The sequence below is a fragment of the Ochotona princeps genome, chromosome 2 (genome assembly GCF_030435755.1).
Source record: "Ochotona princeps isolate mOchPri1 chromosome 2, mOchPri1.hap1, whole genome shotgun sequence".
Classification (NCBI taxonomy): Eukaryota; Metazoa; Chordata; class Mammalia; order Lagomorpha; family Ochotonidae; genus Ochotona; species Ochotona princeps.
In genome coordinates, this window is record NC_080833.1 from 87,679,914 (window position 1) to 87,695,259 (window position 15,346).

General features: G+C 32.5%; 1 protein-coding gene across 2 annotated transcripts in view; it reads right to left on the reverse strand.

The window, feature by feature from the left end:
• COL11A1 (collagen type XI alpha 1 chain) overlaps positions 1 to 15,346 on the reverse strand; it is a 187,183-nt gene that overhangs the window by 125,800 nt on the left and 46,037 nt on the right. Inside the window, exons 5-11 of one of the 2 annotated variants that reach the window (XM_058659710.1) lie at positions 11,277 to 11,405; positions 6,366 to 6,515; positions 6,082 to 6,171; positions 3,699 to 3,950; positions 3,024 to 3,086; positions 1,538 to 1,579; positions 742 to 804 (exon numbers count right to left, since the gene is read on the reverse strand). In XM_058659710.1, the coding sequence (XP_058515693.1) occupies positions 742 to 804; positions 1,538 to 1,579; positions 3,024 to 3,086; positions 3,699 to 3,950; positions 6,082 to 6,171; positions 6,366 to 6,515; positions 11,277 to 11,405 (789 nt within the window). Of the gene's footprint in view, positions 1 to 741; positions 805 to 1,537; positions 1,580 to 3,023; positions 3,087 to 3,698; positions 3,951 to 6,081; positions 6,172 to 6,365; positions 6,516 to 6,773; positions 6,891 to 11,276; positions 11,406 to 15,346 lie in introns of both variants that reach the window. The other variant, XM_058659707.1, reaches the window with a different exon arrangement.

The following is a 15,346-nucleotide window of genomic DNA, read 5'->3' on the forward strand; positions in this document are numbered from 1 at the left end:
AATTTTAACACACTGTCCGTCAAACTGGACCTGAAATTAACAGTTGTCCATGAAAGACAAGCTGCTTGATACACAGCTTATGTTCCATGGCCTTAAGTAAGCCACATCTAGACCAGAATCTCTGAAATATTTTAAATCTTCATTCTTGAAAAATAATTTATGTTTTTCCTGCTTTAAATGATAAATTTATCAAAATTTTAATTGATTGACTGATGCACTATTTTTTAAGACAAAATTCAAAACGAGAATAATGTTTTACTTATGAATCAGAAATAGGGACTACAGAAAGCAGTAACGTTTGGGAGATGTTATGTAGGAGATCTCACTTCATCATGAAACCCAGGACTGTGTTTTCAAAGTGTATTCAGGTTTATTATCTTATGTTATTAGCTCCAACTAAAAGCCTATCAAATATCTGAAAAAATATGCCTGATATTCAACTTTGAATAACTGATTCTAACACAAGGAATTCACATCACATGGAAATTGAATGAAAATGAAAATCAGCTAAGTATACCATAAAAACTACCACAGGTTACTAAATATACCATAGACAAATACACATTTGTTATCCTTAAATAGCAGTTTAAAAAGTAAACTAAGAAGCTGTATAACATTAAATGTATAGGCTTCCCGCCCCTACCCTTCTACTGCAAGTAGGGTAATATATTACTTGCAAAATATGCTTTTATAGTTTTATAAATGTTACATTCTTTTATACTGATATTATCCTTCACTTACCCTGTCACCAGGGTCGCCAGGAGGTCCACTGGGGCCTTGGAGACCTGGAGGACCCATCAGACCCTAGAGAAAGAAACCATGAGTTGAGTAATATTTTCACTCTCATTTTACAAAAGCCGAAGAACTCTCCTTATATCTTTATATACACTTAGCTGCCATGTAACTGTATCAAAAGACAATGTACAGGGACCATGTTGCAACCTGTTTAACACTGAGTGTGAGCAAAAATTCCAAAGAAACAGTAAAAGAAAGCCTGCCTTGCAGACTTTAGAAGTTGCTTCATAGTTGCTGAAGATATGGCATACTCACCAAACTAGTCTTCATAAACACAATATTGTGAGAGATCATTAACTGTTAAGACATCACTTAGACTGCCTATTACCCACACCGGAGTGCCCTGTTTCAATTCCCAGCTTCACTCCTACTCAAGCCTCCTGCTAATGAGCCTGGAAGGCAGAAGGGAATGGCTCGAGCAGTGGAATTCTGTCTCTCTTGTAGGAAACCTGCACTGAATTTCCAGGTCACAGCTGCAGCCTAGCATAGTCCCACTCAACAGAAAACAAAAGCACTCTCTCTTTTCTTTTGCCTTTCAAATAATTTGACAACAAAGTTGAAAAATATAGAAAGCATTTTAATCTAATTTTTTAAATACATCATTGAAAAACCAAAGTGATTAGCTTTTCCATAACTCAGTGTTGCAAGTAATACGAAAACATACGCTTAATAATGTAAGAGAAATCTTATATCCAATTATATTTAAAACCATGATAAATAGGATCTAAAGTTATTTACATACCGCAGGTCCTGCTGGCCCTGGTGGTCCTTCAACAAGCATACCCTATAATGAAAAAGACAGAAAGTCTTCACTACAGGACATAACTTTCAGCCTCTTAACTAAGCCAGTACAAGCAAGCTCTAGACCACTGTATTTTTTAAAAGCACACAAAATCAACTTTAAGCAGTTTTGCATGAGAAAGGGAAGAAACTCAAAATTATAGAAGACAATTCCTCTCTCCAGAGAAGGTGTGAACTAATTGTATAGAGGAAATAAATACTTAGCTAAATAATGTTACAAAGTAGAATTTATGCTAAATAATCCCACAAAGTCTTCAGAAAAGACACTTGCTCAGTTTTCAGAAGCCCCTGGAGCATGTACAAACCCGACTCAACAATCTGCTGTGTGATTGAATAGAGGAAAGTTGAACTGAAGCACTTTAATTCTGGTAAGGCTTGCAAAGTCCAGACTAACTAAATAGAAGTAAATATGAGACATAAGCTATTAATTGGCCTGAGATTTGACTACTATCATAACTATTTTTCTAAAGTTTTTGATTTATTTGCAACTTTCTAAATCATTGAAAATTGTAACATCAACTGAAAAGGATTTGGTCAATTTTACACAGCAAGTAAAAATTCCTTCAGAAAACAAGTTACAAGCCTGGCTCAAAAGCATGGCGTGTTTTCCCAGATTTGGGAGTACTGAATAGATGAATTACAAGGTTGTCTTTGTCATCTTTCTGTTTCCTCTCAAAAAAAAAAAAAAACCTGTGTTCTGAAAAGTTTGAAATTCTTTTCATGTCACTGTGCAGTCACAAGCTACTTCTAATTCAAATGTTTTACTTTTCTCAAGTTGCTTGTTCGGTGGAACAACAGTAAACTGATGTCCCAATCAAAATAGATTCCTTACCAAAACCCATGAATAATAATCCTAACTTAAATTTACAAAGAAATATTGGAGTCAAGTAAATATTTATCTACGAGAGAAAAATAGCAAGAATTTAGAAATAATACTGTTATATCAGTTCATGATGTAATTTAGATATAAAACAAGTAACTATTTATACCAGATAATATACTTTAAACAATGTTAATCTATAGAAATTAAAAGATAGAGTCATTATATTGAAAATTAGAAGACTTAGAATCCTATCGTGGCTCAACCACCAATTATTTCAATTTTCAGGAGAGTGACCAGACTTTAGATCTCGGATTTCTTGGCTATAAAGTGACAAAACTGCACTACACAGATTTCAACTACTTTAAAATTCCAATATTACATATTTTTTATTATTTGGCAGCCAGGATTTGTGCTTGGCTAGAATTCCATTTGCAAAAAAGGGACATTACTAATTTACCTATTTGTGGCAAATTATAAACATTTAAACATCAGAATTTTCGGTGTGAATATCATGGTAAATATACTTAGTAGATGGTGATAATGGTTCATAATATATACAGCACAATTGTAGCAAACTTTATAAACACAATCATTCTGTACTTACTGGTTCAACCACTGCTGGTTCCCCTTTCTGTCCCTTTTCTCCATAGGCACCATGGCCGTTTATCTATAGATGAAAAATTCAAAACAGTAAACATTTTTTTCAAGTAAACAGAGCCATTATTTTTTAATATAATCACCTAGGTGCATTTACAACCACCCCGTAAAAGTACTAAATCTCAAAATAGGAACGTCTTAAAGCTTCAAATTGTGAAACAAAAAAAGTGTAGTATGGAAACTTAATGTTAGATCATAAAATGGGACTGGGCAATGTTTCTGAAAAATCTATTATGGAAGAATAGGGATAATGCTAGGTCTTGATCATCATTCCAATGCACTAGGAAGTGTCATCAAATTAACTTTAATTTTCTAAAATTCAGACACTACATCCATGACCCAAATTAATAATGACTAAATTGTAATCTTAGTGGCTACAAGGAGTGTTTGAAATGTTTGGTCTACTCAAAATTAGATTTCCACATATAAAAGTGTTGACGTGGTCCTATATAGAAATGACAGAGATTACCACTCAGAAGAATCTATAAAGTTTTTATAGTGGGTGTTTTTCAATTTACATAGAACTTCAACATATATTTTAAAACTAAAAAGACATCAAGACAGACATGAAAATATTGCACACAAAAAAATATGGATCACACACAGCATATTGCCGACTTACACTTGTCTCGGTGAAATCAGTTTCTGCTGGTACACCTGGACCAAACTCTTCATTAGGGGAGGGTGTTGCTTTATCTTCATATTCTTTATACTCATAACCATATTCACCTAAATCGCCATCTACTAGAAGATCAGAGTCCCTGTCGTCTATTTCTTTGTTTTCATATAATGTATCCTCAAATTTTTTCCTCTGGGAATCATAATCCTCTCCAGTTAGATATTCTTCAGTAAATACTTCTTCAACTGGATTTGGCTATCAATTTATGTTGCAAGAAATTGGAGAACAGGAAGTTTACTGTTAGTAAAGCAAAGTAGGCATTTGCATTACAGCTTGATGGCACATAACAAGTAATGATTTTATTACTACGCAAGCAAATCCAAAGCAGAGATAGGGAGCCTTTAAGTATCATTGAAAGAAATATATTTGTACATTGGTATGTACAAAGAAATATTGCTTTCAAAATACATTTTTAATAAATTGCAAATATTCACATGGTGTTAGCATGTGTATTTGCTTACTCCATTAAAATAAACTTTAGTTAATTTCATATTTATTTTTCAACTTAATATTCACATAATAAATATGCATATACTTACAACTTAGCTTAACTTTCTAGTCTCAAAGAACATTATGAAACAATATGATAGAATCATAAGACAGGTATGCCCATGCATAACTCTAAATATTAATGAAAACATAAAAAGATTTATTATTGTAATATTTATGCAGAATTCCTTATAGCAAAGAATTGGTATGATATCCAAGACTTCCCAAAAATGAATGCAAATCACAGTCCTCAAAATTTAAAGCAACAAAAATACACATTTACTCTGTATAATCTCAGAGTTGTAAATAATTATTTTAAAAAAATCTCTATTATTAGTATTTCCTGGAGGATTTAGAAAATAAATCTATCTTCTCACAAGTAATTAATGCAATAAATCTGAGCTATGGTATTATGCAAATTTTGCCTTGCTTGCTATAATTTAAAATAGGTTCAGATTAAATATTTGGTTTTCTTAATTTTTGAATTACATTTTAAATAACTATTTTATGATGCAGTGAGTGCTAGCCCTAAAAAAATAAATCATATTATGCAAAACTATGTGAATGAAAACATGTGAATACATGATTTATTCAGCAATTCTTAACTAAAATAAATTGGCCTGGCGTGGGCATATCTCCCAGTATTTAAGCAACTGGAATGCCCATTCCAATACTGGAGCGCCTGGCTTGAGTTTTGTTGCTGCTTCCAGTTACAGCTTCGTATCAATGTACAGCCAGGGAAACAGCACTGATGCTTCAAGCATTTGGGTGCCTTAACACTCAGATAGTTCTAGGCTCCCAGCTTTACTCAGGTCCAATGAGGCTACTTGGGAAATTTGGAGAAGTCTCCCTTTCTCTCTCTTCCCTTTTTTCTAAGTAAAATAAAGTAAAATTCGAAACCACAATATTGGAGAATTTGAATAATGACTACATAATCTGTGAGAGATAGCACATAATTCACAATCAGCATTTTCTACAGTCACAGCACTGAACTAAAAAGTTGTTTAGTTTATGTGGGAAAACAAACATCTTGAATCAAGATAAATTCTAGCAAAACAACTAATTATGATTAGGTGAAACTTAAAACTTATTCTTACCATAAATATTCATTATTCTAAACCATACGTGCATATGTACAGCTCTAATGAATTTGTCTCATTGAACACATTGAATGTAAATTTATACGCTATTGACATATTTATTAAACTAATTTTCTGATAAAAATATAAACATATGCCACATGCTCAACAAAGTAAAACTGAATCGTTCATTGTTTTCTTTATGGACAGAATGCACTTTATATCTTAACTTGATTGAAGATTTTTACAGAAAATAAATGAAAAAGCTAAAATTTATTGGCTTAAGCATATCTGTAGCATGTTTGAAAATTTAAGTAACTATAAAAATTGAATAAATATAAATATTTTAAAAACTTGCTGTCATAAAAATGTATGGTTATTAGCCAGAGAGAATATAAATCTAAATGTATCATTTGATGATACATTTTTACCGTAGAAGAGACTGCTGACAGAACGAACATGTTGTGAATAATCTGTTGTCACAACATGCTGAAAGGCTAGTTCAATCATGAAAATGGTAATAGCCAACCTAATTTTATCTGTTTAGTATTTGCATAAAGCAAAGACTCATGCAGAACCTATATTTTTGTTGATTTCAAAAAAAATTAAATCAATGTTCTTATTTCTCTTACCATAGTAAAAGCACAGAAGCATTAAATATTTCAGGATTTACAGATTTTCCTAGAGTGAGGAATTGCAAATGTATTACTTATATTGGCAAATTCAGACTGTGATTCAATGGCATATATATGTATTACCTCATTGGATCCAGATACACGCCTAGGAGCTTCTGTCTGATAACTTTCCATTGTTCCGTAGTTGTATTCTTGGAAGTCAACAGTATTTGCCTAATGATAAATTCAGATTAAAAAAAGAAAACTCAGTAAACAAGTAAGAAACTCCAAAACACATATAAAATATTATTCTGGAGGTTACAGTATTAGCCAACTCAATAGGCATCTAATTGGGTTAAGACTATGACTCATCATCAGAGATCTTCCAGCTCATCTAGGAGAGATCTTGATTGCTTTTTCTTTGCTACCTTTACCCCTAGTTTGGCTTTTGCAGCTCGGTAAGTTTTCTTCTTCTTTGATGCAAATTTTTCAGATTTGGGGGGTGTAAACTTTTTGGGCTTTTCCTTTGATCTAGTGGCCACTGTCCTCATCTTCTTTTTGAAATTGGATTTCTTTTTCTGTAAAATTTGGTGAAAGATGGAATGGAAAACATAAATAAAGTGAGAGGGAATCAAGGAGCAAGGAGAAAAAGAAGCATGAGCAAAGAGCAAACGGGCATTATTTCGTCAGGCCAGCAACTGATGGATAAAAAATGTTGTTAATGGTTCACAGGAGTAAGATGATTGAAAGGGAGACAAGCCTGAGAACAGTGGACATGGGAACCACAAGATGACGGACACAAGACACCACATACAAATGGGTCACTTCAATTTTACCTCTGTTTGTGCTATTGTCTCCTCAGTTACAGTGGGTGCCTCTGTTACACTTTCAGCCTCTTTATATTCTGCTTCCCCATACTCATAGTCATACTCGATTATATCCTCGGGTGCATACTACATTGCAAAGGAGAAAATATCAGGCGATTTTGTTAGTTGCAAGTAATACTACCGATAAAAAGGAGATCACCTTAACTTTTACTTAGAGTAAATGTTAAGTGACAAAGAAATGTGAGGAATCTTCAAAAAGTTTATGAAATATAAGTGATGAAAAACTTAGAAATAGATTGCAAAATGTTTTTGCACTGAAGTAAATCCATTTTTAGTTTTCCATTTCCACAAATTTTTGAAGTTTTTGCCTTATTAAAAAGTTATTTCATACTGCATTGCAATTTTAGAGTGAAACAAAGTAAAATAAAATAAGAATAACAAAGCAAGTTTTCTAAGAACAGAATAGTGGTTAGGATTGTGAGAAAACCAAAAGTTTTCAATAATATTTCAAACTTTTAATTATTGTATATTAATTCAAACATAGCAATTACATACTTAGAGCTTGCTGCTAAACATGCAGGCTAATTCTAATTTATAAAAGTTGCTATGCATGCTTTCTAAATATAAATTTTACTTTAAGTTCACAATCAGTACTTTTTATTAATAAGGAATATTATAAAATTATAATATTAAGTCTTCTCAAGAAATGAAAGAATTCCTGGCTATTCTGATATCAGAAAGAGGAGGAAAGGCAATACAATGTACATGAAGCGTCTTTAAATTCTATTTAAAATATTAAAACCATGGGAAAACAGAAATTTATAATGTATACAATACACTATGATACTTAATACAATAATATGTATTATACATGATATATGAAAATATCACTATAAAGCATATTATGATTAATTTACATATAATTTAAATTTAATAGTCATATTATGTATATGATATGGCATATGAAAATTTATAGAATATCATATATAATATATGAGATTCACCATTTTATGGTGAATTCCCTGCACCATTTGAAAATTATCTAAACGAAGACCAACCAGAATGAAAATAGAATCATAGATGAAATAATATGTTTATCTCCACAAGAACTGGAAAACATTTTTCTCAATAAATAAGAGCATCTCAGAATTTTTTTAAACTTGTTTAACTGAATTCACGTTTGAATTTGTATTTTAAGCTTGATTTTGTATTTATAGAATCCAATTGGAGAATGGTATGTATCTCAAGAAATGGACATGAAAGACAATCAGTCATGCTTGAGGAAAATGTGTTCATCAATACTACGTATCTTTTTTAAAGTTTCATTTTCAATCAAGAATATAGATATCACAACATATGTTAAACTTATTTTAAACAAAGTATTAACCATAAGTTAAAGTAATATTTGGCATTAGAAATTGAAGGTAAAGTCACCAAGTTTAAATTAAGAAATATACACATATACATGTGAAAAGCAATTGATCTGTACTTTCCAAAGCTTTACATTTGGTAAAGGTCCAGTTATGTACGAATTGAACCAATTATTTATGAAAAGTGATTTCACCAATCACTTTTTCATGTGCCAATAGAATAATTGCTGACCACAAATCTTTTAAAAAAATTGTGATCACAGTGCTTTATGATAAAATCTATTAGATACAGCAAAGCAAATTCTACAAAAATGTGGGATTTCTCCCAACTCATCCCTTGGCAATTTTGTACATCTGTTTCTTTGCGAAATGTCCTCACAAGTGTGAACTTGTCTAGATGATTCAGCTGAAGGTCACATTGAAATGAAAAGCAGACCTCCTGTCCCTGTATTTTTGTGATGATCTAAGTCCAATTGGATTAAATTAATGAACAAAATTTTAATTTTATTGTTAGTGAAGATCTGTAGGAGATTTCAACAAATCTTTACTCACATTACAACTGACATAGAAATTGGGAAAATACAAAAAGAAAACTACATAACATTTAAATAATTTTAGAAGTTTAGTTGTAAGCATTATTAGCAGCATGATTAAGCAAATGAAGTGATTTAATGTCAAATTTATCTAACTAGTCAACAAATCTAAACATATATTATCTAATACATTTTTTTCTACAGGAACTGTAATGCACAGTGGAAGAAAAATTAGTCTTCTATAAAGAAAGAGGTTAAAATAATATTTGTTGTTTGTACTTTCGAGATTTAAAATCAGACTTCAGAATTATGCATATCCATAATGAACTGCCAAAACAAAAAATAATAAGTAAAGACATAATGGGACAAAATTAAACACAGAATATTTACTTGTATTTTAGGTAAACTCTGGTATTTTGAGATGCATGGAAACCTGTATAAAAGTAGCCAATTAATTTTGTATTCTTTTTTTCTATTTTAAGAGTCCTCCTCTAATTTCCATAATTCCCTGCATCACTTGAAAGTTATCCAAATGATGACCAACCACAATAAAAATAGAATCATAGATGAAATAGCATGTTCATCTCCACAAGAACTTGAAAACAGCTCTCAGCACCTGCTCAAGAGTGAAAGAAACGTCATTGTTTTTGTTCTTAAATCTTTATCTACACAACACACCCCTTTCATAGAGCATTGCAATTGTATATGAAGCCTTATAGCCTAATTTTGGAAATAACTCCTAACTTCTCCCTATGGAATTTTGAAAATGGCTAGTTGAAAGAGCTAGTTGTGTTGAATCAGATAAACATATGCAAAAAGGCATGCAATAATGGAATGATTTCAAGTTTGATATCTGAGTATTGTAGCAGAAGTTAGACTATGTGAGGACAAAGGATCGTCTGGAAATATCAACTAGTACTGCAAAGGAGCAATTTTGTATTGGCGAGTGGTGGAATTCAAGTGTTTTATTGACTTCTTGAATTCCAATCTGTTTGGTATCCCACAGGATTTGGCTGAGTGGTAGGGGGGCAGAGTAGGATCCAACTCAAATTGACATTAGGACTGCTTACTATTTCAACTAGCTGGTTTTTCTTAACGCCAAAACAGAATGATTATTATTGAGGTATTAATGTAATTAAGTTAGGGAAGAAAGTATGAGCTGATTCTGTCTTTAAAAAAAAAAGAAGAAAATATCTCATTGTGACATATTTAATGCAGAATCTTGTCACAACAAAATTACTCAACTAGATTTTCACCCAATTTTTATTAAAGCAGCATATTGTTTTTCTCACCATGTAAATCTGGTAAAAGCAAATTTGAAACCTTAATAGATTGCTGTATAAACTTATTTACTAAAGTAGAAAATGATAACTCCATTTGTAAGTGAAATTAATTACATGGATAAAATTATATCTTGCTTTGAATTAATTCAGCTCACTTAGCATAACAGTAATTAAACATGAGATGAAAATATTTCAAGCTAATACATTAAGAATGTTTGCTTTCTACCTTACAAATATCAGAGCCAATATTTTTGTTTAAAAAGAGAATCTCAATTTTCTTCAAAAGGAAGCAACAAGATTTCACCAATAATGAGCATGTACGCTAAATGCTATAAATTTTACTCATATAGCTCCTCAGATAAACACTAAAGTAGATTGATAGTTTACCTATTATCTTTAAATCCACAGAAAAGCTATTTAGTGAATCATGATGGAGTAACAAGAATGAAACACTTGAAAACTATGAAACAGGCACGCAATATACTCAAGAAATTTGTCCTTGTTGTCTCGTATTTCCCTTCTTGTTGGCTTCTTAAGATTCCACTCTTTTTTTTTAATACTAATGTTAAGTTTTGGAAAAGATCGGTACATCAGAAATCATTACCAAAAGCATTGCAATGAAAATACATCCTAAATTCATTTTGATCTATCCTAACCAAATTCCAAAATAGTACTTATTGATATATGTCAAAGGGAGGAACATGCTGTTTGAACTATTTTTGAAGCACTCTTGATGGTTTGAATCTTCTACTCCCATTCTAAAATTTAATATTTGTAATTTTTGAAACATATGCTTGAATACTTCTAACACTGTTTGATCGTAACCAAAGCCCGAAAAACTCTACATTTGCTTCCCTTCTACTTTTCCTGTGAGAAATATGGGGGGAGGGGAATCTAATTATCAAACCCAGACCACAAATTTGACAATTGTAGTAATGTCATTTCTTCACCTGTGTGAACTGCCAAAGGCCTGGGCAAATGGCAGATTCATCTGAAGACATTTCATCCTTACCTAGAGGCTGTGTTAAACATTTAAATCCTAAGAATAGATATAACACTCTTAGGAATAATTTTCCTCCTCCATTCACCAGCAAAAGTGGAATAGAAAATATGCTGATCACAATATACAAATAACATATCTCTATTTCTATACATCTCAAATAACAAAATGCTTTGAAAAGAGGAAAGAATTATCAAATAGCTTTCCCTACACAATTAAATACAAAATCTAGCTTAACAAAAAATTCAATTAAAAGGTAAAAGTCCAAACACTGTAAAACCATGTTGATTCCAGTGAAATGACCTGCCCTGATTCCCACCCCTCACCTCATCTATCTGAGGTTCCTGAGCCTGGGCAGCATTAGGTGCTGAAGAGTCACAGTCCGGGCTGTAATGCTCACAGTAGTCGTATGCTGCTTTGGGATCCCCGGTGATCAACAACTGTTGGATGTCGCCCTGTAAAGAAGCAGATATAAGTAAGCCAGCATGTTGACCTGCACATACATCTACAAGAAGATATACTGAAGAAAACATATATTTTAGTTTAGATACTTGAAAAAAATGGTTATCTAATTATAAGAAGAGTTTTATAGGGTTGACTAAGAAATGCATATCTGTTTTTAAAATTAGCTGAAATATGAAGCTATTTTCCATGTTATCTCAGAATACATCTTTCTACCTTCGAAAAGAAGCCTGCAACGTTATGTATTAATTTGTTAAGATTTGATTTTACTGCATTCATGTGAACTTTGTGCACTATCGAATAAATAAGATGTAAATTTAACTCAAAATTTTAAAAAAATTAGAGTTCAATTCAGTTATATAAAATCGTTATCATTAGGTAAAACATTTTGAGAACTTTTCTTGTGAAAACAGATCCAGCTATTATATTCTGGTAAAGGGATCTGTAACCAAGACATTCTGACTTACTAGGGTGAATAAAAAATACATACATGAGAAAAATCCAAATGATGAAACCAGAGTCTAGATAAGTATGTTGTTAAAAGATCTGCTTATTTACTTGAAAAACAGTTTCTAGTTACAGAGACAGAGAGACAAAATATCTTCTGTCTGCTGGCTCACTTCCCGAAAGGTCACAATGGCCAGAGCAGGACCATGTTGAAGCCAAGAGCCTAGAGCTTTCATTTGGGTCTCCTAAATGGCAGCACCCAATACGTGTATCAAGAAAATAAAGAAGTACATTATAACAACAACAATGTGCATTATAGAAATCTTTGTGATATTGATTAAATGAAAAAGACAAGACATATTTAGAAAAAAATATCTAAACAGAGAGAAGTGTATCCCTGTACTTGCAATACAAGGATGGCCTCACAGTGACACCACAGGTAAGTCCCTACACTGTGGGGAGAACCTCGATGGCAGTGTATTGGGCTTCTGAGGCCACTCCAAAGACTCCTACTGAAAGGTGGAGAGGAGAACAACGGGGGCGGGGGGGTGAGAGGGACAGGAGAAACCCACCCCAATGCCTATCAAGCTGTGTCATAAAATAAAGGAATTTTTTTAAAAGTATTAATTTCAAGAAATTTTGTAAACCCAAAACAAGAAATAAGCAAAAGTACTTTACTCCTTTATTCTGCCTTAGCTGAAATCTTCTGTCAAACTTCTTGGTAAATTTTTTCTTTCTTTTTTTAAAACAGTCTATTTACTTTATTTTTTATTATATTAATTTATTTCAAACGTTGACTCAAAGAGTGAGAAAGAGAAACAAAAATAGAGGTCCTCCATGCTGGTTCACTCCACAACTGTCCACAGTGGCTAAAGCTGAAGCAGGTAAGCGCTCAGAGCCAGCAGCCAGGAGCTTCGTTAGGTCTTCCACAAGCACTCCTCAGTCATGGTTTCTTTATTTTTGGAACATATTCCTTAACTCTGCCTTAATGTCATTAATGATGTAATTCGATGTCTGTACTCCTCTCAGATTGTTCCTATGGGTTTTTTTATGCTTTGTATAATATATAAGTTCTTCTTTTTCCCACTGGTGAAAGTTATTTGCTGCTATTGTTGTTGAAACTTGAACATTGTTAAGGACAATTCTGTAAACCAAACTCTATGGTTCCTTCTTCTCAAATCCATAGTATTTGGATTTGAAGATTTGATATTGTTGTGTCATGTTTGCTTCGTGACTTCCCTGAGATATACTTCTAAATCGCTGAAGGGATGTTGGAGCATCTCAAAGCCCTTTACGCCTGTCTAATTTGCAATGACTTCTTTTAATGTTTTTCTCATTCCATGTCCTGAAAAATATATTAACACTGTCAACTTCTGCTTGAAAGCAACACAATGTTTAAGTTGCGACTGGTGTGGTGGCTCAAAAGTTAATCATCTGCCTAGAAGTGCTGACATCCCATACAGGCATCAGTTCTAATCCCAGCGGCTCCACTTTCAATAATTCCCTGCATATTTCCTGGGAAATCAGTGCAAGATGGCTCCAGGCCTTGGGTCTCAGCACCCATTTGAAAGACTCACAGAGGTCCCTGGTTTTTGGCTTCAAATTGGCTCAGCTATGGCCATTGTAACCATTTGGGGAGTGAATCAGGGGATAGCAGATCTCTCTGTCGCTGTCTCTCCTCTATGTAAATCCTTCAAATTAAAAATAAATAAACATCTTTTTAAAAATAACCAAAATTAAAAATGAAGTAATTTCTGCCAATTACTCTGAATTTCAAAATGATCACTAGGCAGTAAAATCACCAAGCAGTGGGGGAGTGGGGTGGGGAATACCTTTCAGAGCCTGACACTTTAATCATATTTGTGATACATTATGTTAAACTCAGAATTTTTTCCCTGAACTTTCAGATCTTGTTAGATTTATTGAACTTTTATTGAAATTGGTTGCTGCACTCCATTATCCATTCATTGTTCACTCAAAAAATGATAATGGTCTCAGGTAACACACACACAGAGAAATGCACATTTAATTTTCAGTGAAACCAATAAAGCAACAGCAGAAATTATCCAAGCTAAGTACCATACTATTGATTGTAATTCCAACTTGAAAATATTCACTTCCATACATCATGTACCAATATCAATTTTTGGTCAATATATATATTTTGGGACACTGCTTGTGAAGACACAGCAAATAAATGCAAATTAAAAACAAAACACTGATGGTATTTCTCAATCAATAGCTGATAAATTTTTATTACTAAGTAACTTCATCTGAATTTTATAAACGAAAATAATGAACAGAAATTTGGATACACAATCCTTCACTTTACTACTTAAAAATAATAGGGCATATCTGATCCCAATGACTACATCATTACATAATGATACCTTTGAAAGTTTCAATTGGACGTACAGATTCTTAAGGTTTCCCTCAGCTTTTGCTTTCATTACTGAACATGACAACTGAATTCACTGATAACATCATCTCCCAGACTCTCTCCAGGACTAAAAGGTCTAAAAGGCCTTTATGTAATAGATAAAAAACCAAAAATTTTTAAAAAAAGGAACAGTTCTTCAAATACTACCATGTTGGTATCATAGACACACACACATACATACACATACACAAACACATATGTATGACATATATATATATATAATTTTTGACAGGAATGCTGGCTTTTTATTTACTTAATATTTTATTTAAGATATAAGGCCTCGTAAGTTATTCTGCCAACTTTTTCACTATAAATTCTTATTTCAGGTATTTAATGTTTAGCTACAAAATATATTAAGATATGCTAAGGAAGAAGCTGGAAAATTCAGTAAAAAAAATCTACAGTACTGTTTTGCAGAAGGCATTTCATAGTGCTTTATATATGCTGCAGGACAGTCCGTAAATAAAAGCATCATATCACACTGAATGAACTGTAAATATAGATTCAATAGTGTTATAAAAAATTGCCATAGATAGAAAAGATAAATTTACCAAGTAAATCACCATTTTAAGTATTCCTCAGTCCACTAGAAACAATAAAATGTAAGAATGATAACAAAATATTTGACTCTAAATATAAATAAAATTTTGAATGGAAGGAAGCTTTCAATTGAGCTTATCAGAAATTTTAAAAATGTTACAAATTAAATTATGCTAGATTTGGGGCCAGAGTTGTAATGTCAAGCTGATGTATGAAGTTCTAACATCCTCTGTAGTCATCATTTCTGGCCCTGTTTGACTTCTGAGCCAGATATCTGCTAATGTGCCTGAGAAATTAGCAGAAGATGGACCAAATTTGGGGCTCCTTCCATCCACACAGGAGACCCAGAAGAAACTCCTGACCGCAGGCTTCATCCTGACTCAGTCCTGGATGATGAAGCCTTTTGTAAAAATGAACCAATAGATACAGGATTTTTCTGTCTATGCGTCTCCCTTTCATTCTCTGTAAATCTGCTTTTCAAATAAATAAATCAATCTTTCAAAAAGC